At 41.0% G+C, this 25,282-nt stretch overlaps 1 protein-coding gene across 4 annotated transcripts in view; it reads right to left on the bottom strand.

Annotated features, from left to right (window-relative positions):
• rbm47 (RNA binding motif protein 47) overlaps window positions 1-25,282 on the bottom strand; it is a 190,473-nt gene that overhangs the window by 147,156 nt on the left and 18,035 nt on the right. The window contains exon 2 of one of the 4 annotated variants that reach the window (XM_078399580.1): window positions 6,232-6,298. The exons of 1 other annotated variant lie outside the window; for it this stretch is intronic. Coding sequence is in view for 2 of the 3 variants with exons in the window: in XM_078399542.1 (XP_078255668.1) it covers window positions 19,126-19,136 (11 nt within the window). In the remaining variant the exon portion in view is untranslated. Of the gene's footprint in view, window positions 1-6,231; window positions 6,299-19,125; window positions 19,215-25,282 lie in introns of those variants that run through there. 2 more of the 4 variants (XM_078399542.1, XM_078399622.1) reach the window with 2 other exon arrangements.

The raw sequence follows: 25,282 nt of genomic DNA, 5'->3' as shown, positions 1-25,282 counted from the left end.
ACAACTGTAGAAGGACCTCTTTGCTCCTATACTCAACTCCTCTTGTTACGAAGGCCAACATTCCATTGGCTTTCTTCACTGCCTACTGTACCTGCATGCTTCCTTTCATTGACTGATGCACTAGGACACCCAGATCTCGTTGAACTCCCCCTCCTCCTAACTTGACACCATTCAGATAATAATCTGCCTTTCTATTCTTACTTCCAAAGTGAATAACCTCACACTTATCTACATTAAACTGCATCTGCCATGTATCCGCCCACTCACACAACCTGTCCAAGTCACCCTGCAGCCTTATTGCATCTTCCTCACAATTCACACTACCCCCCAGCTTAGTATCATCTGCAAATTTGCAAATTTGCTACCCTTGACACCCGTTCTAATCAAGAATTTGTCTATCTCTGCCTTAAAAATATCCACTGACTTGACGTCCATAGCCCTCTGTGGCATGTTGTTCCACAGATTAACTACCCTCTGACTAAAGACATTCCTCCTCGCCTTCTTTCCAAAAGAGCGCCCTTTAATTCTAAGGCTATGACCTCTAGTCCTAGAAAGGAAACATCCTTTCCACGTCCACTCTATCTATGCCTTTCATTATTCTGTAAGTTTCAATGAGGTCTCCCCTTATCTTTCTAAACTCCAGCGAGTACAGGCCCAGTGCTGTCAAACACTCATCATATGCTGACCCACTCATTCTTGTTAACCTCCTCTGGATGCTCTACAGAGCCAACACATCCTTCCTCAGATATGGGGTCCAAATTTGCTCGCAATACTCCAAATGCGGCCTGACCTGCACCTTATAGAGCCTCAGCATTACATCTCTGTTTTTGTATTCCAGTTGTCTTGATATAAATGCTAGCATTGAATTTGCCTTCCTTACCACCGATTCGATGTGTAAATTAACTTTTTGGAAGTCCTGCACCAGCATTCCCAATCCCTTTGCATCTCTGATTTCTGTATTCTCTCTCCCTCTGTAGTTACATTATAGGATTTGAAAACCTAGTACGTGCAGATCCATTGAGTGGGATTTTTGGCACCATCTTTTCTTTTCATTGCAGCTGGGGAATCAAATGATTTATTTTCCCATTACTGCATGTTATATCTTTGATGTCCCGTAGACATTTTTTCTGAAGATTTTGCTGCCTTTGAATGCATCATTTAAAAACATTGCCTGTTTCCAAATATACCAATAACTCCTGTGAATTACAATCACCTCTTGTTACCTTTGGTCATAGCTACTTCAGCAACACCTCATTCTACATAAAACAAAATGTTGGAAGTATGAAAGGAAAACAGAAGATGCCAGAAATATTCAACTGATCAGTTAGCGTGACACAAAAAGTTGGAGTAACTCAGCGGGTCAGACAGCAAATCTGGAGAAAAGGAATAGGTGACATTTAGGGTCGAGACCCTTCTTCAGACCCTTCCCTCAGTCTGAAGAAGAGTCTCGACCCGAAATGTCACCTATTCTTTTTCTCCAGAGATGCTGTCTGACCAGTTGAGTTATTCCAGCTTTTTGTGTCTATCTTCGGTTTAAGTTCCTTCCTGCACAGATCAGGTAGCATTCCACCTTCCCTTAACTTGTGGCCACCTAAAACTCAGCTGTCTCTATACTAACTCGCACTTTCCTGTCCATCCACAATTCCTGTGCTATGTTGGTTTCTGATTGTAACATGTTGATTTAACAAAATAATTATCCTGTTTATAAATGCCTCCATGGCCTAGTCCGTCCAGATATCTGTCATCTCTCCAACCTTCAGATTGAGATTTCTGCATTTTCCATTCTGGGGTTTTCATCAACTCCAAATATTTAATTCCTCTACTTGCGGCAGCCATGCTTTCAGCTGCCAAGACCGTAAGCACTTGAGCTCCTTCCCTAAACCCCAATGCATTTTTTCCTGTTAAATAATCTACTTCCTGACATATCTTTTCACCATTTGCAAATGTAGCTTGGCAACAAATTTTGCTTCATAACGATCATCTGATATGTCTTGGGATGATTTACAGCGTTGAAAATGGTTATAAGTGCTCATTGTTGTTGTTGAGTGTGCTGCTAAGACTTGCTGAAACTCCACAGTCCTCTGGTGCATGAGAAAGCCTCCGTGCTCTCAGAAAACATCAATGTGAAATAACTAAATGACAATGGGTTTACAAAGCTATAGTACCCATGCTATAAAAAGAGCATTATAAATTCAAGAAAAACTATTTCTGATATCAAAATTGAGGATTCCTATGGTACATATTTTGTTATTAAACTACATAAACCTCAAATGTCACAGGTACAATAATCGATACATGGCAAATTGACTGATCCTAGATAGGCCAAAAGTAGAAGTGTTACAAATGGTTTCAGCATCTCAGGGCAGGGTTGAAATATTATCCAAGATTTCCTTCTCTGATGGCTACCATTGCAAATACTAGGTGTGTAGAAAAAGTGAGATTACAGATTACTTTACCCGTATTCCTTTTTGTTGTGAAATAGCCAGTTGAAGCTAAAGTTTGGTTAGTTCCAAAGTAAATCATCTGGTAAAAGGTTAGGATAACATTATTGCCAACATTGTTAATGGCAGCATAACATCCCAGCCTTGAAGATCACCATCCCTGGTTCAATCCACCAGCAAGATGCACCCATCAATGTTTGCATCCTGTCAGGGCAGAGGTCAAGGGAATGGTCAATATTGACAATGTTGAGGTGTCAGGGTATCAGGTCAAACATGGACAGCGAAAACCAATGTTGATTACTACCCTGCCATGAACTTTATGCATATGGGAAAGAGATTGGTTGCTACACTTTCTCTGGAGCTAGAAGAGAAAAGCATGTCTTGAAGACAATCCCCTTGTATTTTTTCAAAGAATTTTTTCATACAAACTCCTTATGAGCTGCATGCAATTTAATCTTGCAAATCCTCAAATCCTTATTCAGATAAAAGTTTATTACTTTCATTGCAGAAGTTATGTTCTGAAGTGGGCATAGTGCTATTGAGGTTGAATGGCATCTTCAGGAACTTCTGAGCAATTTTCGTAATGCAGGACAATGATTAAAGATACATTTGGTGTGCATGTAATGAACAAAATGAAAACGGAGAACCCATTTCAATGTGGATGTGAATGTGAAAGTGTCAGTCTTATGGTTTGCTTTCCAAATGAAGGCTGCACTTTAATTGTATCTATGACCATAACCAGAGGTTTAAGCTAAAGATGTCTATCTTTGAATGAACACCTTCGCTCAGTCTGCCTGGACCTACCTGATCTCCCGGTTGCCAAACACATGAACTCCCTTTTCCATTCCCATACTGACCTTTCTGTCCTCAGCCTCCTCCATTATCAAAGTGAGGCCAAATGCAAATTGGAGGAATAGCACCTTATATTTTGCTTGGCAGCTTACAACCCAGCGTTATGAATATTGATTTCTCTAACTTCAAGTAGCCCTTGCGTCCCCTCGCCGTCCATCCCCACCCAGGTCATTGTTCCAGCTTCAAAGTTGTCATGTTGAGTGTCATTGTCAGTAACTCGTTTTCACCTAGCCCACAGCTAACAATGGCCTGTTTCCTTTATCATTGTTAGTTTCCCATATCTTTCATTCATTTGTTCTATATCTCTCTATATCACCGTTTATATCTCTCATTTCCCTTTCCCCTGACTCTTAGTCTGAAGAAGGGTTTCGACCCGAAACGCCACCTATTCCTTTTTTCCAGAGATGCTGTCTGAGTTACTCCAGCTTTTCTGTCTATCTTCAGACCAAATATGTATTTTGTAACTATTTAGGAACTTATCTAAAGGTTATTGATGTATTTTTGGATTGACTCATTTTATCTACAATGCACTAAGAAGATAAATGAAATCCAATCACTCTGCCCTTCCATTTTCATTCGTCAGTTGATGATTCAGCAATCTATGGTCCAAAATTTTCAATGTTATCTTTTACTTGGTGTGGTGATTTAGAAATTTTCAACAATAAATCAAAAAGTGACTAACTCAATAATAACACCAGTTTTCTACCAGGCTGAATACTCAATCAAACTTCTACAGGGGTATGGTGGAGAATATACTGACTAGTTGCTTCAAGGCTTGGTCCTGTAGCAAGTAACTTGAACACCAAAGGATAAGGGAGGCTGCAGAAAGTTTTGGACATTGCCCAGTCCATCACAGTTATTGAGCTCCCTGCCATCAAAGAGATCTACAAGAAGTGTCGCCTCAAGACGGCAGCTAATATCATCAAAGACCCACCTCACCCTGGCCATGCTCTCATCTCACTCATCTCATTAGGACGAAGGTACAGGAGCTTAGAAGCATTAACTCCAGGTGCAAGGACAGCTTCTTCACATCATTCATCAGGCTCTTGAACCACACTATAACCCTAACCATAACCATACCTCATCCTTATTATCAACTTTGTATAACATTGCAGTATGTTCTAATGCACTATTATGGTCTGGTTACCTTGAATAATTGATAATTTATTGTATTATTGTTTACTGTATATTTATTTCTTGTATTACATTAATGTGTCAGTAGAGTGACAGCAAGTAAGGATTTTATTGTTCCAGTCCAAGTGCATATGACAGTTAAACATCTTGACTTTAGACTCACTCTACTTTATTTTAAAAAACAAAGTGCAAAATGAATGAGATTTCATGGTCTCACAATTACATATCAAAACCTTTAAAACTATAATTGTCCCACCCACAAAAGTCAACAGACATTTGCATTCCTCAGACTTTTTGTGGTCAATGAAGAACTTAGTGTGAAGATATGAACTAGTTTTTGGAATGTTATTCTGCTGAATATAGTTAGGATGTAGCCTTGATTTATGAAAGGGAGACATAACTGTAAAACATTTTGTTTAGCAAAAGTTTGTTAATCAAAGAGTCTAGGTGAAATGGAATTTGGATATTTTGGTTTAATGTAATGCAATGAGTTGAGAAGGGTTACTATTCATTATAGTGAATAATATACCTATGACAAAAGTGTCTCTAGGGCCTCCTTCATTATAATGAAGAGGTGTTCTCCAAAGAGTCAAGGGTGTTCCAGTGATTTTTGTTAAATTAAATAATACCTGTATTGCTTGAGACTGGTGATTCGTTTACAGGATTTGACTAGGTAACTTTGCAATTGAGAATCAAAGAGGCTCATACTCCGAAATAATTATGGAACCATGGACTGATATAGCATAGAGGAAATGCATGTGTGCCTGTGGTGCGACTATCCAATTAGGCTTTCATTATTTGTTCTATTAAAGGGCAATGACACTATTTTATGTGCTTTGATTGTAAATTTTATAAGCCTGAAAGGAAGTGTTTGTACATAAGGATTTTAATTTTGTGTTTGATCAGCAGCAGCAACACAAGCAGGTAGATATAAAAAATAACTACATGGAATTTTATGGGAAACTAAGAAAATGCATTCATGCATGTTTTCCTATAATCTCTGGGTATCTCTGATCAATGAATTACGTTTGAAGGGTAAACACAATGGTCATAAAGGCAAATGGTGAAATTATTTTGCACAAAGCAAATGAATGAATATTAAGTCTGGAAATTATAGTAATGGTTGCAAATGGTGTCGTGACCTAGCTACTGGAAAAGCTCACTGCTTTTTTTCAAAATATGTTTACATGATCCTGAAAATGATTTCATCCAAAAGACAACACTTCAACAATGTAATTTACAAGGGTGGTATGGTGGGTTTATTATTGGTGGGTACAGGAGCGTTCTGGACTGTTGATCCATCGACAAGAGTTCAAATCTCACTCGCAACAGAGGTAGTAAATTCAAATGATGAAATAAATGTGGATAGAATTAAAAGGCTTGCCTCATGTGATACACTGATTAGTTTAGTTTAGTTTAGAAATACAGCACGGAAACAGGCCCTTCGGCCCACATGGTCTGCGCCGACCAGTGATCCCCGCATATTAACACTATTTTACACACACTAGGGACAATTTTTACATTTGCCAAGCCAATTTACCTACAAACTTGGAGGAAACCCAGAGGAAACCGAAGATCTCGGGGAAAACCAACGCAGGTCATGGGGAGAACGTACAAACTCCGTAAAGACAGCACCCGTAGTCGGGATCAAACCCGGATCTCCGGCGCTGCAAGTGCTGTAAGGCAGCAACTCGACTGCTGCTTCACCGTGCCACCCTGATGTTCTTCAAGAATGCAAATCTGTCATCTTCCCCTAGTCTGGCCTAGATGTGACACCAGATTCACCAATGTGGTTGACTCTTACCTGTCTCCTCAGTTCAGAGCGAAATAGGTACACAATCAATGCCAGGATTGCCAGTAACATTCACAACCTACAAATAAACAAATTAAAAAAACACATAACTGACAATCTTCTATATAGTAAGTGTAGTAGGAGGCGTAAGAAATAAAGTTAGGACTGTAAAGTGGTGCTGAGGTAAAAGATAAATTGGTAATATTGAAATAGCTTTATTTCATTTCAGATATATATTATGTAATGGAGGATGCATCTACTTCATCTGTATTTACACCAAGACAGTATCTAGTTAATCGTTAATCATGTTTATGTCCAACATGCGAACATGCAGGAAATAAAATGAAAAATTTATATTTGCTGGAAAAATATATATATATCCAAAAGGTTGCAGCCGGCTTGTAACTATCTGTAAAGGGAATAGAGAGGTTATAATGTTTTGGCTGTTCCCCTGCAACCAAACTAAAAATGTAAAGATAAGTAAGCATTTCTGAATGATTGCAAAATAACACAATTGAAAATAAAAAGGATGTGGGGGTGGAGAAAACCTAAAGACAGGATGATTAGAGTGAGTGAAAGGACATTAATTGGTTCATGAGTGATGTAAAAGATCACCAACATTATTTTATAATTTCAATATAAATTTGTGTGAATCAGTAAAACTAAGCAGAGATTAAAAAAAGGTATAAAAACAAAATACAAACTTGGGGACGTTGAAATGGGCCACATTAAAAATACAATGAGGAAGAAGAGAAAATAGAAAAAAAAGAAAGATATCAAGCTGTAGATGTACTAAACGTCTTGTGTAAATATGAGACAAAGCAGAAAATTCAAGCACTGCCAATCACAAGAAAAAGTAATGATTTGCACAAATTCAAACCAGACCTCCCACTCGACACTGACAAAAGAGCTTGTGATTCAAACACTACCTTCCTCCCAGTTCAATAGCAATGATCTGAAGGAAATGGAAGGAGTAGTTATGGTCTGCTATTAATCAGCATTTATCTACATAGGGCTCAGCAGTAAGATCAGGTACTGGTGCCCAAACTGAATATCTCAAAGACTGACTCAGAGATTACAATATGCAATTCCCCTGCTGCATTATTTCTGACAGTGGCAGCACATTAATGTCATCTGCTGGTTTACTTTGTTGCTCTCTGCAGGAAGCAAAGAGCACACTGTTCATTGGGTTTTCACCTCAGTAAAAGACTGGATTCCATAGATGACCAGCACCAGTTTAAGCCGTCTTATGCAACGCAAAGCCAACCTGCTCCTCTTAAAAGCGAGTTGTATTGTGGCTTCAGCTGGTGCTGACAAGTATTCTACAACTGTAGGTGACCTCGAAGAATTTAGAAACTGAACAACACAGGAAGGAGCTGGCTCCTTCGTTTTCCAATATTTCAGTGGAGATTATGGTGTAGGGGGTGAAGAGACATGGACAGGACATTTTCCACAAGCAGGAGGCCCTACATATACTTTTGTCAAAGGTAGTGAAAGAACTCAAGAGATTGCATTATGTACAGGCAACGAAACAATTGAATTTCTACTTACTGCAACGTAACTAGCCCATAAACATAATACGCTTAGATAAAAAATATAATAATAAAAAACAATTCAGTAAATTACTAACTGTAATACAAGATAGCCATAATAGTGCAAAAAATGAAATCTGTAGTGCAACCAAAGACACAGTCCATAGAAGTTCATAGTTTCTAAAGTTAGTATTGTGTGGTGTTCATGAGCCTGTTGGTTGCTGGGAAGAAACTGTTATTGAACTTGGTGGTCACGGTTGTTAAGGTCCTGTACCTTCATCCCAATGCTAGTAGTGAAATGAGTGCATGGCCAGGATGATATTGGCCGCCTTTTTGAGGCAATGCCTCCTACAGATACTGAAGATCTGGTTGTAGTCTCACGGGAGACTTGACTTGAGGTCAGCATTAGTGATTTCAATCCTCAAATGTCTCTTCCTACCAATTGCACCTCAACCCTCAAGCACTGATGAATGACCATATTTCCAACATTCAACACCTACAATTCCAATCAGAACTCATAACTACATACTTCTTCTTAGGAAGTCTCTTGGGATCGAGGATGACTTGCTTCCATTCCTGTTTAGTGCATTCTGAGTCCAATGTGGGAAATGTAACCTCTCCACCACACCCTCACAAATTGAAAGCATCATGATCCCAGTTCACAACTTACACACACAGCCAGCTGTTAAACATGACAGCTACTTCACAAAAAACGCATGGCACTCATTATTAAGCATTGCCCTTTGTTTTGCACGACAAGATGACACATATTTGCAGGCGACACCAGTTAAAAAGGTACAGTCGCATCATCGCACTCTGTTGAGGAGCTGGTGCTCAATATTATTGAAGTAGGTGTGGCCAGCAGCAGAGTTAACGCCACACAAAATCACAGTTGTTTTGGATCTAATCCTCATGCCCAACCTCCCCTTCAGCCTGGAACCTCTCTTTATATTGTTAAAGCGGTGATTGACAGATTCCTGATTAGTAAAGACATCAATGGTTACGGGGAGAAGGTAGGGTGAAAAGGGTTGAGAGGGAAAAAGAATCAGCCATGATCGAATGACGGAGTAGACTCAATGTGCCAAATGGCCTAATTCTGCTATGTTTTATGGTTTCTTCTGATGCTGTAAACATGCACCTCCTACATCCCCTCCATACAACTACATCCTGGTGTATTTTTACTTTCAGATGGCAAAGAAATGCAATCAGGTCAGGATATGGAAAAAAGTGGAAGCAAAGATGGAAGGTGAGGACACATTGATTTCACCCCCATGACCACTTGGTCAGAGGTGAGCATGATTTGTCCTTGCAGCCAAATTATCTTCAAGCTTACGGGGGAGAGGTTGAGTAAGTAAGACCACGGATGGTTCTTTGAAAGGGAAATGATTGAATGACCTTCTTTTCTGGAGAAAGAGTGGGATAGTGGAGCTATGGATAGTTTTATTGAAGAGCTATGACAATAGACAATAGACAATAGGTGCAGGTGTAGGCCATTCGGCCCTTCGAGCCAGCACCGCCATTCAATGTGATCATGGCTGATCATTCACAATCAGTACCCCGTTCCTGCCCTCTCCCCATACCCCTATGGATGAAATGGAATGTGATTTCATGATAAACAAACCTCTTAACTTCATATCCTTGGTGGGGTTCGAGGCAAAAAGGATCAGGGGACAAATTGCAGTGTGCAAGGTTATCATTGCAGGGTTAGGCCTGGAGACAATGGCTTTGGGTTGCATGTGTTGTAGTTGTAGTTTTGATTGGCTGGCAATGGCAGGACTCAAATGGAGTAACTCTGGTGGGCTTACTATTAATATCATGATCTTTAACCTTTACTTTAGACTTTAGAGATACAGTGTGGAAACAGCCCCTTTGGCCCTCCAAGTCTGCACTGACCTGTGATTACCCCATACACAAGCACTATCCCACACACTACCAACAATTTACAATTTACTAAAGCCAACTAACCGACAGACAGCACCCATTGTCAGGATTGAACCTGGGTCTCTGGCAGTGTTGCAGAGCTAATTTTTTAGGTGCCGGAGCTGTCACTGTTGCCGGAGCGGCCGCTGTTAAACTCCCCGCTGGTTAAAATTCCCCGCTGTTTATTTTGGCTTTTTTTTACAGAGGTGCCGGAGCGGCGCTCCAGTGAGCTCCGGCAGCAATGCACCCCTGGTCTCTGGCATTGCAAGGCAGCACCTCTACTGTTGTGCCACTGTCCCACCCTAAAGATCAGGGCAAATAGATATTCTTCTTCTAGCAGCTACTTCCACGCTTAGATGTGGCACCTCAACAACCATAGCAATTTATTGCAGGGCAAGTTTCTGGGTTACTGCAGCGTCCTCTGAATCATTACCCTTAGCTATCTGAGCTTGCATGGCAGCAGAATGACCTTTTATGATGTCTTTCACCACAGCACCCAATTGTTGGGTGTCCTCTGTCTGCGGTCAATGGAACTCAATGCTCTTCAGTCAATTACAGAGGTGGATGGCGAAACCAGATGTGCTCCAGATCTCAGTGTGGTTGTTACAATTACATTAAGGTTTGTAATACGAACCAGAATTCCTGTTCCTGATCACTGTGCAGTGAACTCTTTTGGAAGTGTGTACATGTAGATGTTCAATATTTGTCTTTGGTGTTCCCAGGGGTCAAATGGCCTGTCTGAACTCACTTTCCATGTTAATGCTTGATTAATGGCCCCTTAGAAAAGGTGCAAGAGGGAAACACATCCCAAGTAAGATTCCACATGTGTAGAAAGGGAAAGGAAGTGATATCATTAAGAACTAAAAAAAGAATCACCGAGTACAGACTTTCTCGACAGCATTTGTTCTCAAATACATGTTGAACCCATGCCTTAACCTCTATTTAATACACAAGAACACAGTTCAGTGCACTGTGTGCTCATGAGGTGCGATTTTCACCATAAATCGGTAATTTAGGGCATCCAACAGAATTGGTCTTTGAAAGGAAATTACAAAAGGGTTGTTCAACTTTAAAGCTAGAACTGATGAAGAAATCATCTCTTTCCTGTGCGCTTAAATTTACAGCATCCTGCTCTCTGTGATGGAACAGTAAACAATTTGAATCTGTCGATATGCAGGTAAAAATCACATTCATTAAAAGATAAAGAAAATTTAATGTGCACGCAGTCATTTAGCTCTTTGAGCCTCTGCTACTTACTTACAACAGGGCAACTTAAAGTTGGTGGGATGGTCAAAACATTACATTTTCTAGCTTCCAAAAACAGACGTAGGTAGAGACATCAGGATTAACCAACACGTCACTTCTGCTGCAGGGAACATGCCAACTTCGTACAGCCTGCAGCCAGTGCTAAGATCATGCTGTTGGGTGGTTGCACACTTCATCATAGGGCCCCATGTGTAAGAGACTCCACTTTAGAGCCTTTAAAAGACTGAAATTTGGTTGTTGCAGTCCTGAAGTTCAAAATGCCATTAATTTGGGTTTGGAGAAAGACACATTATTCAGGTAACATCAGATGAAGAGAGCTTCAAGACTTTCAAATGATCCACTGCAAGTTTCGTGAAGAAAGTAAAGATTAGTATAGAATTGATAAGGCATCAAAAGGTCCTCCACAAAATGGAATCCAAAAACAGAAGCAAATGTCAGAAGTTTTGATATTAAAACAGAAACAGAGAAACATAGAAACATAGAAACATAGAAACATAGAAAAATAGGTGCAGGAGTGCCTTTCGAGCCAGCACCACCATTCAATATGATCATGGCCGATCATCCAAAATTAATACCCCATTCCTGCTTTTTCCCCATATCCCTTGATTCATTTAGCGCTGAGCTAAATCTAACTCTCTCTTGAAAACATCCAGTGAAATGGCTTCCACTGCCTTCTGTGGCAGAGAATTCCACAGATCCACAACTCTCTGGCTGAAAATGTTTTTCCTCATTTCAGTCTTAAATGGCCTATCCCTTATTCTTAAACTGTGACTCCTGGTTCTGGACTCCCCCAACATTGGGAACATTTTTCCTGCATCTAGCTCGTCCAATCCTTTTCAGAATTTTATATGTTTCTATAAGATCCTCTCTCATCGTTCTAAATTCCAGTGAATACAAGCCCAGCCGACCTATTCTTTCATCATATGTCAGTCCCGCCATCCCGGGGATTAACCTGGTGAACCTACGTTGCACTCCCTCAATAGCAATAATGTCCTTCTTCAAATTAGGAGACTAAAACTGCACACAATACTCCAGGTGTGGTCTCACCAGGGCCCTGTATAACTGCAGTAGGACCTCCTTGCTCCTAAACTCAAATCAAAGGTCAGTTTATTGTCACCTGTACCAATTAAGGTACATTGAAACTCGAATTACCATACAGCCATAATAAAAAAATAACAAGACACACAACTACATAAAAGTTAACGTAAACATCCACCACAGCAGATTCCCCACATTCCTCACTGTGACGGAAGGCAATAAAGTCTGCAGTCCATCCGCAGTCGGGCCGATCGAAGCCCCCGCATCGGGGCCACAGAAGCTCCCACGTCGGGACCATCGAAGCTCCTGTGTCGGAGTGATCGAAGCTCCCCCGTCGGGGCAGTTGAAGTCGATCTCCAGCAGAGGCCGCCAGCTCCACAGTGTTAGGCCGCAGTGCGGACGGAGATACGATACGGAAACAAATCGTATCTCCGTCGAGGTAAGAGATTTAAAAATGTTTCCCCCAACACCCCCCCCCCCCCACATAAAACAGGCTAAAGAACACTAAAACATCCATTTAACGCATACTAAAAAACAACAAAGAAGGAAGGGATGAGACAGACTGTTGGTGAGGCGGCCATTGCGGGCGCCACCTGGTCGTAAATCCTCTCGCAATGAAGGCGGACATGCCATTAGCTTTCTTCAATGCCTGCTGTATCTGCATGCTTACTTCCAGTGACAGATGTACAAGGACACCCAGGTCTCGTTGCACCTCCCCTTTTCCTAATCTGACACCATTCAGATAATGTGTAAGAAAGAACTGCAGATGCTGGTTTAAACCAAAGATAGACACTAAAAGCTGGTGTAACTCAGCGGGCCAGGCAACATCTCTGAAGTGAAGGAATGGGTGACGTTTTGGGTCGAGACAGTTCTTACTAATCTGCCTTCCTGTTCTTGCCACCAAAGTGGATAACCTCACATTTATCCACATTATACTGCATCTGCCATGCATCTGCCCACTCACCCAACCTATCCAAGTCACCCTGCATCCTCATAGCATCCACCCTCGCAGCCCACACTGCCACCCAACTTTGTGTCAACTGCAAACTTGGAGATGTCACATTTAATTCCCTCGTCTAAATCGTTAATATATTTTAGATAATGCAGAATTTACAACTATTATGCAATCCTTCAAGGCATGAAAGCACAACAAAAAAGCAGTCCAAAAATAGATGTCAGGATAAATTAAAGACAACATTAAATCTAAGAAAAAGGCTCATTAAGATGCCAGAAAAGTACTAACCCAGCAGATTGGGAGCAATTTTTCAAATTTAGCAAAGGGAATTGATAAAGATATTGGAAAATAGATTATGAGAATAAACTATACAGATTGCTGAGAAGTTGGGGTAAATGTAGGTCCCTTACAGATAAGGGAGGATAATTTATTTTGGAGAATAAGGATATGGGAGGAAATAAAACATGCTCTCAGCCTGTCTTTACAAGGACACACAAAAAAAATCCAGAATTACCAGAAAACTGAGGCTCCAATGCAAATGAGGAAGTGAATATAAATTAGTATTTTAATTTTAAATAAACTACCGGGTGGCACCAGCAATGGCTGCCTCACCAACAGTCTGTGTGTCCTTTCCTTCTTTGTGTTTAATTGTATGTGTTAAATGTATGTTTTAGCGTCCTTTAGCTTGTTTTATGTGGGGGGAAACTTTTTCTAATCTCGTACCTCGATGGAGATGCGATTTTTTTCCGTATCGTAACTATGTCCGCACTGCGGCCTAACATCTAGGAGTTTGCGGCCTTTGCTGGAGACCGACTTCGGGAACTCCAAGCCGCAAAAGTTTCGACCGCCCCAATGCGGGAGTTTCGATCGCCCCAACGCAGGAGCTTCAGCCGCCGACTATGGGAGCTTTGATCGCCCCAACGGATGGTTCGACTGCCCTGACCACAGGAGAATAAAGAGGAAGAAGTTTGGACTTTTTTGCCTTCCATCACAGTGAGGAATGTGGGGAATACGCTGTGGTGGGTGTTTATGTTAACTTTTATGTAGTTGTGTGTCTTGTTGGTTTTTTTTCGTATGGCTGTATGGTAATTCGCATATCACTGTACCTTAATTGGTACATGTGACACTAAAAGACCTTTGAAACCTTTATTAAATAATGGGGCAGAAAACTTTTAAATCCCAAGGACCAATAAATCCCATTTTGTGTTGTATGAACTTAATTGACTTTTCTGAAGATGTAACCAATAAGATTGATGAGGGAAAAGCTATAGACATGGTCTATATGAACTTCAGCGAGGCCTATGATAAGGTTCCGCATGGTAGGTTGCTCTGGATGTTTAGACTGCATGGGATCCAGGGAGATCTAGCTAACCAGTTGCAGAATTTGCTTCAAGGAAGAAAGCAGTGGGTGCTGGTGTTTTTCAGACTGGAGGCCTGTGACAAGTGGTGTACCTTAGGGATCAGTGCTAGGTCCAATGCTGTTTTTGGTTTATATTAATGATTTGGATGAGAATGTAGAAGCTATGATTAGTATGGTTGCACATGAGACTAAAGTGGGTGATATTGTAGACGGTGAAGATGGTTATCGAAAATGACAGCAGAACCTTGATCAGTTAGGCAAGTGGGCAAAGGAATGGCTAATGGAGCTTAATGCAAATAAATGCAAGGTTTTCCATTTTGGGATGTCAAATCAAGGCCAGACCTTCACAGTGAATGGTAGGGCCCTGGGGAGTGTTGTAGGGCCTGAGCTATCGGATTAGGTGGGGCAGGCTAAGACTTTATTCCTTGGAGCACAGGAGGCTGAGGGGTGGTCTTATAGAGGTGTGTAAAATCATGAAGGGAATAGATAGAGTAAATGCGCAGTCTTTCACCCAAGATAGGGGAGTCAAGAACCAGAGGACATAGGTTCAATGTGAGAAGTTAAAGATTTAATAGGAATCTGAGGAACAATGTTTTCACTCCGAGGGTTGTGTGTATGTGGAATGAGCTGCCAGAAGAGATAGTTGAGACAGGTACAATAACAGCATTTAAAAGACACCAGAACAGGGATATGGATAGGAAAGGTTTAAAGGAATATGGGCCAAACACTGGCAAATGGGTCTACCTTAAATGGGGCATCTTGGTTGGTATGGATGAGTTGGGCCAAAGTGCCTTTTTCCAAGCTGTATGACTCTACGACTCTGTGATCTAATTAATCACATCCCAGAGTTTTGAAAAAGATGGCTTTGGAGATAGTGGATGTTCTCTTATCATCCTCTTGACCTTATCTACCTTTATCTTCCTTCAACGCCTTTTCCTAACAAAACCCATCTCTAAACTCCTGCACCTAGGACTCAGCATTTTTCTCTCCATTTGGATCCTCGACTTGCTGACCCATAGACCATGGTCAGCAAGGATCAATGACAAAACATTCCCCACGATAATTCTCTGCCCCCTATTATACTCCCTATACATTGTACGAGTCTGCCACCAAATACTGCTTAAACTCCATCTACATTTACAGATTACACCAGTAGGCTGGATCTCGAACAATGGTGAGATGAAGTACAGGAAGAAGGTAGCATAATTAGTAACATGGTGTCAAGACACCACCCTCTCCCTCAATGTCAGCATGATGTAGGAGCTAGTCATTGATTTCAGGAAATGGGATAGTGTACATGCCCCAGTCATTAACAATTGTGCGAAAGTGGAAATACTCAAACGTTTCAGGTTCCTGGGCATAAATATCGCCAATAATTTGTCTTGGTCCAACCACATTGACGCTGTGGCAAAGAAAGCACACCAATACCTTCACTTCCTCAGAAGACTAAGGAAATTCGGCATTTCTCCAACAACTGTTACCAATTGGGATGCATTTAAACGGTTCGGTGACTGCTCTGCCCAAGACTGCAAGAAATTGCACAGGGTTCTGGATGCAGGCGGTCCATCATATAAACTAGCCTTCCCCCTCCCCTGACCCAATCGATTCCATCTGCACAGCATGCTGCCTCACCAAAGCTGCCAACGTAATCAAAGACCACTTACACCCCAGTCATTCACTCTTCTTCCCGCTCCCGTTGGGTAGAAAGATATAAAAGCGTGGAAGTATGAGGCAGGAGCAGCTTCATTCCTGCTGTTATCAGACTTCTGAATGGACCTCTCATCAATTAATGCGTAGCCCTGATCACCCAGCCTACTTCATTGAAGCCTTGCACTTGTTTTTATTTGCACTTTCTCTGTAGCTGTAATGCTGTAACACCATATACTGCACTCTGTTGTTTTTTCTTTGCACAATCTGTTGTACTTGTGTATGACTTAATTGTAATGATGTATGGTCTAATTTGATTGGATAGCACTCAAGGTTTTTCACTGTATCTCGATACACGTGACAAATATAAACCAATATCAATACCATTACCAAGAATATTGCAGATTCTGAAATGCAGATCAGGGGGTAGCAAATGTGACCCCATTATTTAAAAAAAAGAGAGAGAAAGCAAGGAACGATTGTCCTGTTAATCTAAGTATTTGTGAATATGTTGCAACCTATAACAAGAGATGTTACATTAAAGTTCTTAGAAAGTAATAGTAGGATTGAGCAGAGTCAATATGGATTCATGAAAGGGAAATCATGTTTGACTAATCTGTTGAAGTACTTGAGGATGTATAGAAACATAGAAACATAGAAAATAGGTGCAGGAGTAGGCCATTCGGCCCTTCGAGCCTGCACCGCCATTCAATATGATCATGGCTGATCATCCAGCTCAGTATCCTGTACCTACCTTCTCTCCATACCCCCTGATCCCTTTAGCAAAAAGGGCCACATCTAACTCCCTCTTAAATATAGCCAATGAACTGGCCTCAACTACCTTCTGTGGCAGAGAATTCCACAGACTCACCACTCTCTGTGTGAAGAAATGTTTTCTCATCTCGGTCCTAAAAGACTTCCCCCTTATCCTTAAGCTGTGACCCCTGGTTCTGGACTCCCCCAACATCGGGAACAATCTTCCCGCATCTAGCCTCTCCAACCCCTTAAGAATTTTATATCTTTCTATAAGATCCCCCCTCAGTCTTCTAAATTCCAGCGAGTACAAGCCCAGTCTATCCAGTCTTTCCTCATATGAAAGTCCCGCCATCCCAGGGATCAATCTGGTGAACCTTCTCTGAACTCCCTCTAAGGCAAGAACGTCTTTCCTCAGGTTAGGAGACCAAAACTGCACACAATACTCCAGGTGCGGTCTCACCAAGGCCCTGCACAACTGCAGCAGAACCTCCCTGCTCCTAAACTCAAATCCTCTTGCTATGAATGCCAACATACCATTCGCTTTCTTCACTGCCTGCTGCACCTGCATGCTTGCTTTCAATGACTGGTGCACCATGACACCCAGGTCACGTTGCATCTCCCCTTCTCCCAATCGGTCACCATTCAGGTAATACTCTGCTTTCCTGTTCTTGCTGCCAAAGTGGATAACCTCACATTTATCCACATTATATTGCATCTGCCATGCATTTGCCCACTCGCCTAATCTATCCAAGTCACTCTGCAGCCTCCTAGCATCCTCCTCGCAGCTAACACTGCCACCCAGCTTCGTGTCATCCGCAAACTTAGAGATGTTGCATTCAATTCCCTCGTCCAAATCATTAATATACACTGTAAATAACTGGGGTCCCAGCACTGAGCCTTGCGGTACCCCACTAGTCACTGCCTGCCATTCCGAAAAGGACCCGTTTATTCACTCTAGTAGAGTGAATGAGAAATCAGGGAATATTGGGCATTTGGATTTATATCAACAATCTGGCTAAGAGAACCAAATATAAAATTTTCAAGTTTGCTTGAAACATGGGAATCTCAATAACGTTGAGATTGTAGAGAGGCTTTAAGAGGATATTGACAGTCTAAGTGAGTCGGCAACAAAATAGCAGATGAAGTACAACGTGGAAAATGTGAGATAATCCTCAAATAGAACAAACAGAAATGCTGCATATTTTTCACTGGAAAGCGATTGATAAAGGTTGATGCTCAAAGGTACTGCAGTGTCCTTATAAGACACAGAAAGGGAACATAATGATGTAGCCGGTAATGAGGGAGCATGGTGGCCTTTATTGCAATATTACAAAAGTGAAGCTTTACTACGCTGTCTTACAACAAGGTATAGGCCTTGGAGCACACCTGGGGTATCGAGTACAATTTTGGTCTCTCCTTTTGTTTAAAAGCATGTGCTTACTATATAGGAAATGCAGTGAAGATTCACCAGACTGGTTGTGGCATAGCAGTTCTAGCCTACGATGGGTGATTGAGTTCATATGTTCTCAAGTTCTAGGAGTAGAATTGGGCCATTCGGCCCATTCAGTTGTCTCCACCATTCAATCATGGTTGATCTATCTTTCCCTCTCAACCCCATTCTCCTGCCTTCTTCCCATAACCCTTAATATCCTTACTAATCAATAACCTGTAAATCTCCGCCTTAAAAATACCCAATGACTTGACCTCCACAGCTGTCTGCGGCAATGCATTGCACAGATTCACCACGCTCTGACTCATTTCCTCGACCATCTTTCCCAGTTGCTCTGATCTGATGGTCATATGATTCGCAGGCCTGAAACCAGACTCCCCCTTTCCTGAAACTAACACTCTACTTCGAGCTCCATTACAGCACAAGATCTCCAGGAGTACAGACGATGTTCTCAAAGCTTCCATGAAAAACAGCAACATCTCTGCCGACTTGTGGGAATCTTTGTCCTGTAATGAGTTGAAATGAAGACAGAGCTTGAGGGGCAGCACTGCAAACCATGTTCCTATATCGGAGCATCGAGAAGCACAGATAAAATTGCTGGCCGTTGAAGAACCTCCCAACAAAACCACTCGCTTAGTTTGTCAGCAGCCCATTGACGTCATCAGAAACCTCAGAGCTCACAGAAATTTACTGGAAGCAAGTCATCCTCTAACCCAAGGAATTGCCTGGAAGTAGAATGTTAATCTGGCTAAAATTAATCCATTACATAAAACAACGGTTAAGTGTTTGCTTTCCAAAAGTGCCTGTTAGTACAATCAATGCAAATGAGCTTCCCCCCTGCAGCTCTGAGTGTACACCGCAACAAGCAGCAGCATATAGAGAGACCAATACATTGTTCTTTTAAACACTTGTCAGTTCAGCAGATCTTGCAAAATCCAAATGCAGTGATTTCTGATATGCTTTACAATGAAATCATACATACCTTGAATACATAACTCAAAGTGGAGATGAAATGATTCAATTTTATGTCTGAAGGTAACATCGAACCCCCAATGCTGTTTTAAATTTGGGTCACGGATCTAAGCCTCTCATTGCACATACCATTAGCTTAGTTCCTCAACATGTGATATTTAGAAATTTATGGAGAGAGCAAGGCAGGGGAGGGGGAAGTGAGAGTCGAACATAGCAAAAAAAACGCTCTACATAAGAACTACTTCCTTCATTAAAACTGTTTCCTTCTCTTAAGAGTTCATCTCATGAGTGAAGTGCAAACACTTTTCTAAGCTCCTCCTTGTTATGATTCAGCCTGTTTTTAAAGACTAAGAATTTAAAGCTAAGGAGGCAAATAAGCATCAGTTTTAGCTCCAAACGAAAGAAATGTCGCAAGGATAATTGTTACATCTAATGTCGACAAAATTGTTACATCTAATGTCGACAATAGGAGTTGGAAAAGTGACCAAAGTTCATTAGGTGTTCACCCCCTAACATCCTGATAGTCTCCTCATGACAATGATAATGATGTTAAACATAACAATGAGTCCGTTTCATTAAAAAAAACTGAAAATGGTGGAAATACTCAACAGTCCAGGCCACATCTGTGGAAACAGAAATAGAATTAATGGAGATAGACACAAAATGCTGGAGTAACTCAGTGGGTCAGGCAGCATGTCTCGAGAAAAGGAATAGGTGATGTTTCCCACTGAGACCCTTCATCAGACTCAAAATTCCAATATTTGCAGTTCCTTGTGCCTCTTTAGAAACAAGGGCCTGGTGAAGGGCTGCTGCCTCCTTGGAAAAAAGGGTCTACCAGAACAACAGAAAATGCAGGTGGGATTAAAATTGGATGAACAACCCAAGGCCAGGTTTGTGGAAACCCTGAAGATTTTAATGGAGAACCACAATTATTGTCAATAAGGTTATCTCCTACTTGGCAGCAGACCAGGTGGGCAGCCTGATCATAGAGACCAGAGTCTGATGTAGGGTCTTGACCCAAAACATCACCTGTTCCTTTTCTCCAGAGGTGCTGCCTGAGCCGTTGGGTTACTCCAGCATTTTGTGTCTATCTTTGGTGTAAACCAGCATCTGCAGTTCCTTCTAAAACAGATTTAATGTATCCAGTGTGAGATCCTTCTTCAAAACTGGGAAAGAGATAAAAGTAACATCAGACCACGGAGTGAGTGGGGGATGTCTCCATGGGGAAAGCTGCAAACAAGGTTATCTGGTCGACACAAAATGCTGGAGTAACTCAGCGGACAGGCAGCATCTCTGGAGAGAAGGAATGGGTGACTTTTCAGGTCGAGACCCTTCTTCAGACTGAGTAACTTCCCGCTGAGTTACTCCAGCTCTTTGTGTCTACCTTCGATTTAAATCAGCATCTGCAGTTCTTTCCTACAAGGTTATCTGGTCAATGAGTGGATGGGAGCAGTTAGAGGTTGAGAACATAGACAAACCAATGGAGAAGCTGAGAAATGTAGAGCAGGAAGACATGTCCAGAAGGTCAGGCTGCAGATAAACAGGGGGAAAAAATGACAGGCTGAGCCAATACCAAAGATACAGACAAAGAAATCAAGGTTACCTGAAGTTTAGAATTCAATATTGAGTGCAGAAGACTGATGTTCTGGTGCTATCCATCAAGCTTACATTGGGTACCTTCTTCCCAACCATCTCAGTCATGGGTCATCAACCTTTAATGGGCCTCAGCCTTCCCTATTGAAATCTGGCTCTCTACTGTTTGTTTCATTGTGGGCTTCTCATTATCAACCTCCCACGAAAGAACTCCTCACATAATCATCTTTAACATTATGATCAGGCTGTCCACCTGTCCTCTACCATGTAGGAGACAGTCATATAGAAAACAATTGAGTTTCTTCATTAAATTCATCAGGCCTTCCTTGCACCTGGCCTTGTTGGGTTGTTCAACCAATTGTAATCCCACCTGCATTTTCTCTGTCTTTCTGGTAGGTCCTTGGTCCCAGGAGACTAAAGTCTTTAACCAGGCCTTTGTTTCTAAAGAGACACAAGGAACTGCAGATATTGGAAGTTTCACCAAAACACACACTGCTAGAATAACACAGTAGGTCAGGTAGCATCTCTGGAGAAATGGGGAAGGGTCTTGATCTGACACATCGCCTATTGATTCCCTCCAGACCCGTTGAGTTACTCCAGCACTTTGTATTCTGCTGTTTTCCAAAGGCTGGTTTCAACAGATGCACAATTAGAAAAATAACACAATTAGAAAAATAACATAAAATACAATGCAACAGTCGGCAGTCGGCATGAAATTGACTAAGCAGTCAATCAATTTTAGTAATTTCACCATCAATAGCAACTACAATTATATTATATTATACTTAATATAAATTATATTACGTATAATATAATAGTATAATATAATTTAATTATACACATTGATAAATTGTATTTATGGGTATAATTTCCATATAACTATTCTTTACAGACTATATTATTCTGGAAAAATTAATTGGAATTTATTGGAAGATGCTATGGATTTTGTTTGCCTGGCTCCTGAAGGTAACTATTTTCTGAGTAAATTCACTAAAGTACAATAGCCTGCAAGGGCCAGGAAGTGAGTGGGTAAGATTGTCTCTGACACCTCTCACCCAGGCCACAAACTCTTTGAGCACTTCCCTCTGGAAGGGGACTCCGGACTGTCAAAGCAGCCACAGCCAGACATAAAAACAGCATTTTTCCATGAGCAGTAGCTCCACTCAACAGCCAAAAGTCTGTAGCCTCATTGTGCCTCTGGTATTTTATTTCATTCTTAACATGTTTCAATTATAATGTTTTCTTTTTAATTGTCTACTGTTTATCGTGTTGTTGCTTGCAAGCAAAGTACCAAGGCAAATTCCTTGTATGTATACAAACTTGGTAATAAAATGTATTCAATTCAATTCAATTCAATTCAATAGACTATAGGCCTGAGCCCCACTTCCAACTCATTGGTTAAATACAGTGTTCTCAATAACCACACTTATTTTACCATGAATATTCTTTCAAGGCCAGGCCAAATCCATCTCTTCTATTGAAACAGCTTGCCATAATCCACATTTTTTGGAGACTTAGAATCATAAAAACAGCACTCACAGCTCACCCATGTGTTTCTTGGTGTTAAATTTACAATGGGCTACATTACAAGCGACTGTGGCTAGTGGTTTCAAAGCTGAGTGATGACATTCAATCTCTGCCAGATAAGTGGATTCTTAAATATTAGGAACATTCATAAATTATGAAGAAGCCTTGAGAGCTTTGACAGGCTGCGCAATCACCCCCTCTCCACATCAAATTTACTCCCTAGTAAAGACTACCCAGGTGTTCATTTGAACCTACACCCCTTGGAAATAGAAGATTCTGAGGAGGATTGGCAGGTTGGATGCTGAGAATAATTTTCCTTAAATGGGAATGTGTAGAACTTGGAACATCTTTTCCAAATGAAGGGTTGTCCGGGACGATTTGGGAGGCACAAGAAAATGCAAGGAATTTTGAGCAATTAAAAACTGCTGAGGGGAACTCAGCTGGACAGTCAAAATCAGATGCTGCCTGACCGATTGGGTTCTGCGAGGAGGAATTTATTCTCTCTTAGAATTATGATTCTAAAGATCTTTAGTTATCCTAAACAATTGTGGACAATAGACAATAGACAATAGGTGCAGGAGGAAGCCATTCGGCCCTTCGAGCCAGCACCGCCATTCAATATGATCATGGCTGATCATTCTCAATCAGTACCCCATTCCTGCTTTCTCCCCATACCCCCTGACTCCGCTATCCTTAAGACTCCACTATCCTTAAGAGACAGATATCCAGATAGCATTGACAGATCTTGAAACACAAAGAAGTCCAGTGGTAGAGGAAGAGAGTGAGAAAATGTTGAATACTAAAAAATAGAACAGGTGTAGACCACCTCAGCCCGCAGATCTGCCCTGCCATTCAATACGATCATGGCTGATCGGCCACAAGTATCAGCTTCTCTTCTATGCCAGTTCCCCATTGCCATGAACACCCTAATCTTTGAAAAAATTATCTTCCTCCTCCTTAAAAAATTTCAATGATCTCGCCTCTACAACCAAAGATTCATCACTCTTTGCAAAACAAAATTCCAGCACACCCCTACCTTAATTTTCTACCTTCTCCACAGTGGGAAGGCTTCATTTCTCGGGCATTTCAACTACAAAAGGGACACGGACTGGGCTGTTAGTGACCATGCAAAGCAGATCTATTAGAATAATACCAAGAGTGAGGGACTTTAGTTACATGCAAACTACAGAAGATGAGATTGATCTTCTGAGAGGGGATAAAGTTAAGGGGATGTTTAAAAAAATAATATTCATATTTATGAAGCATTTAGATTAAGTGGATAATGAAGAAGTGTTCCAACTGGCAGGAGGGACAGTAACAGGAGACACTGATTCAGGCCAACTGATGAAGATTTAAGGAGGAGATTAGCAGAATGTATTTGAGTAGCTAGATGCTCTAATCTAGCTCAGGAATGCATTTTCTGAAAGAGTACTGGAAGCAGGCTCAATAGTAACTTTCATAAGTTAGAAAATATATCTGAAAAGGATAGTTCTGAGGAAGGAGCAAGATAGTAAGACACATTGCAAAATGCTAACAAGGGTGTGATGGACAGAATTACTTCCTTCCCCATCATATTATTCTATTAATAGCTTACAAATCTGTCAAAGTCCTTCCTGCATTCATGGTATTAACCATTTTATACAAGAGTGAAGTAAAGGACTTCAGTATCTCTTTGCTTCAGGGTAGCAGTGTGCAATCGACAACCTACAGCCTCATGCATCAGTATGAAGAAGGGTCTCGACCCGAAACATCGCCCATTCTCTCTCTCCTAGATGCTGCCTGACCTGCTGAGTTACTCCAGCATTTTGTGATACCTACAGCCTCAACACTAGATACTCACATCTGAAATATCTTTGCAAATTTCTTTCATTTCTTCTTTTCATCTAACTTCTTGTGGGACACTCCCCACAGAAACTTCTTGCCAGATTACTGTAAATCTCATTCTGTTTTTGGCTACTAATTGGCATTCAAAGAAACTCCACAATGACTCACTGAATAATTTACTCTTGCAGCTTCTGGGTCATTTCAAGGTCTTGGCTCAAAGCAATGTCAGTTTAGTTATGTAGAATTAATCCAGCAATGATATTTGTTTGCACCCTTTGCAGATTCTGGGCCAAAAAATACTCAAACCTGAAATGAACCCTGTTTATTGACTGCTGATTTTGGGAATAAATTACCTTTGTTTTTCATTTCTTGAGTTCTTATTGGGGTATAAAAGGACCAAACTATCTTGATCAAATCAGCAGTTCAGAGATATATCATGGCTGCCTCAGGCATTGGGCCTGCTTTGTTTCACCACTATTATTAATTTTCCTTCTTGATACTTGGTAAAGATAAGGAGTATTTTCAAGTGAGATTGGACAAACTTTACCAACAGAGATTGGAGATTTTACTGGGAAATAATGTCAATAATGTCATAATATTATCATGCTGCAGCCTGCTGCAAAAATATATCAAAAATCAAAAGACAGTGCTCACAATCATTGCAAAGAATATACAGTGACATGCAATGCCATTTGAGTACTGCATTCAAACAGTATCATGCCTGGGATGTGCTCCAAAAAACATATTCAGGGACTGAAAAGCAGCACAGTGTAAGAAACTTGGAATTAGAAACAACATAATTGAACTATGGAAATTTCTCATCTTCAATAATCTAACAATTAATATTGTGTTCCAAGATATTTATAATACAGTAATATGTGAGGGGGGGGGAGGGAGGGGGAGAGGGGGAGGGGGAGGGGGGAGAGATGGGGGGAGTTGGAGGGGAGAGGGTGCTCCACCAATGCAGGAGAGGTTTGGGCCCAATGGGTCCACTTGGTCTAGTAATATTGTAAAAATTTAAAGTTGCATATTATAATAATGTTAAATGAGAGATAATCAAAATAAATATACTTGCCCGTGCAGAAAGGAACTGCAGACACTGATTTATATTAAAGATATAAATAAAGTTCTAGAGTACGGGACACAAAGTGCAGGCCCGCTGAGTTGCTCCAGCACTTTGTGTCTATCTTGAATATACTTGTCCATTATGAAGTGAGTTTTAT

This window comes from Rhinoraja longicauda, chromosome 1 (genome assembly GCF_053455715.1).
Source record: "Rhinoraja longicauda isolate Sanriku21f chromosome 1, sRhiLon1.1, whole genome shotgun sequence".
Lineage (NCBI taxonomy): Eukaryota > Metazoa > Chordata > Chondrichthyes > Rajiformes > Arhynchobatidae > Rhinoraja > Rhinoraja longicauda.
The sequence above is the reverse complement of the archived record's forward strand: the minus strand, read 5'-3'. Positions and strand labels throughout refer to the sequence as shown.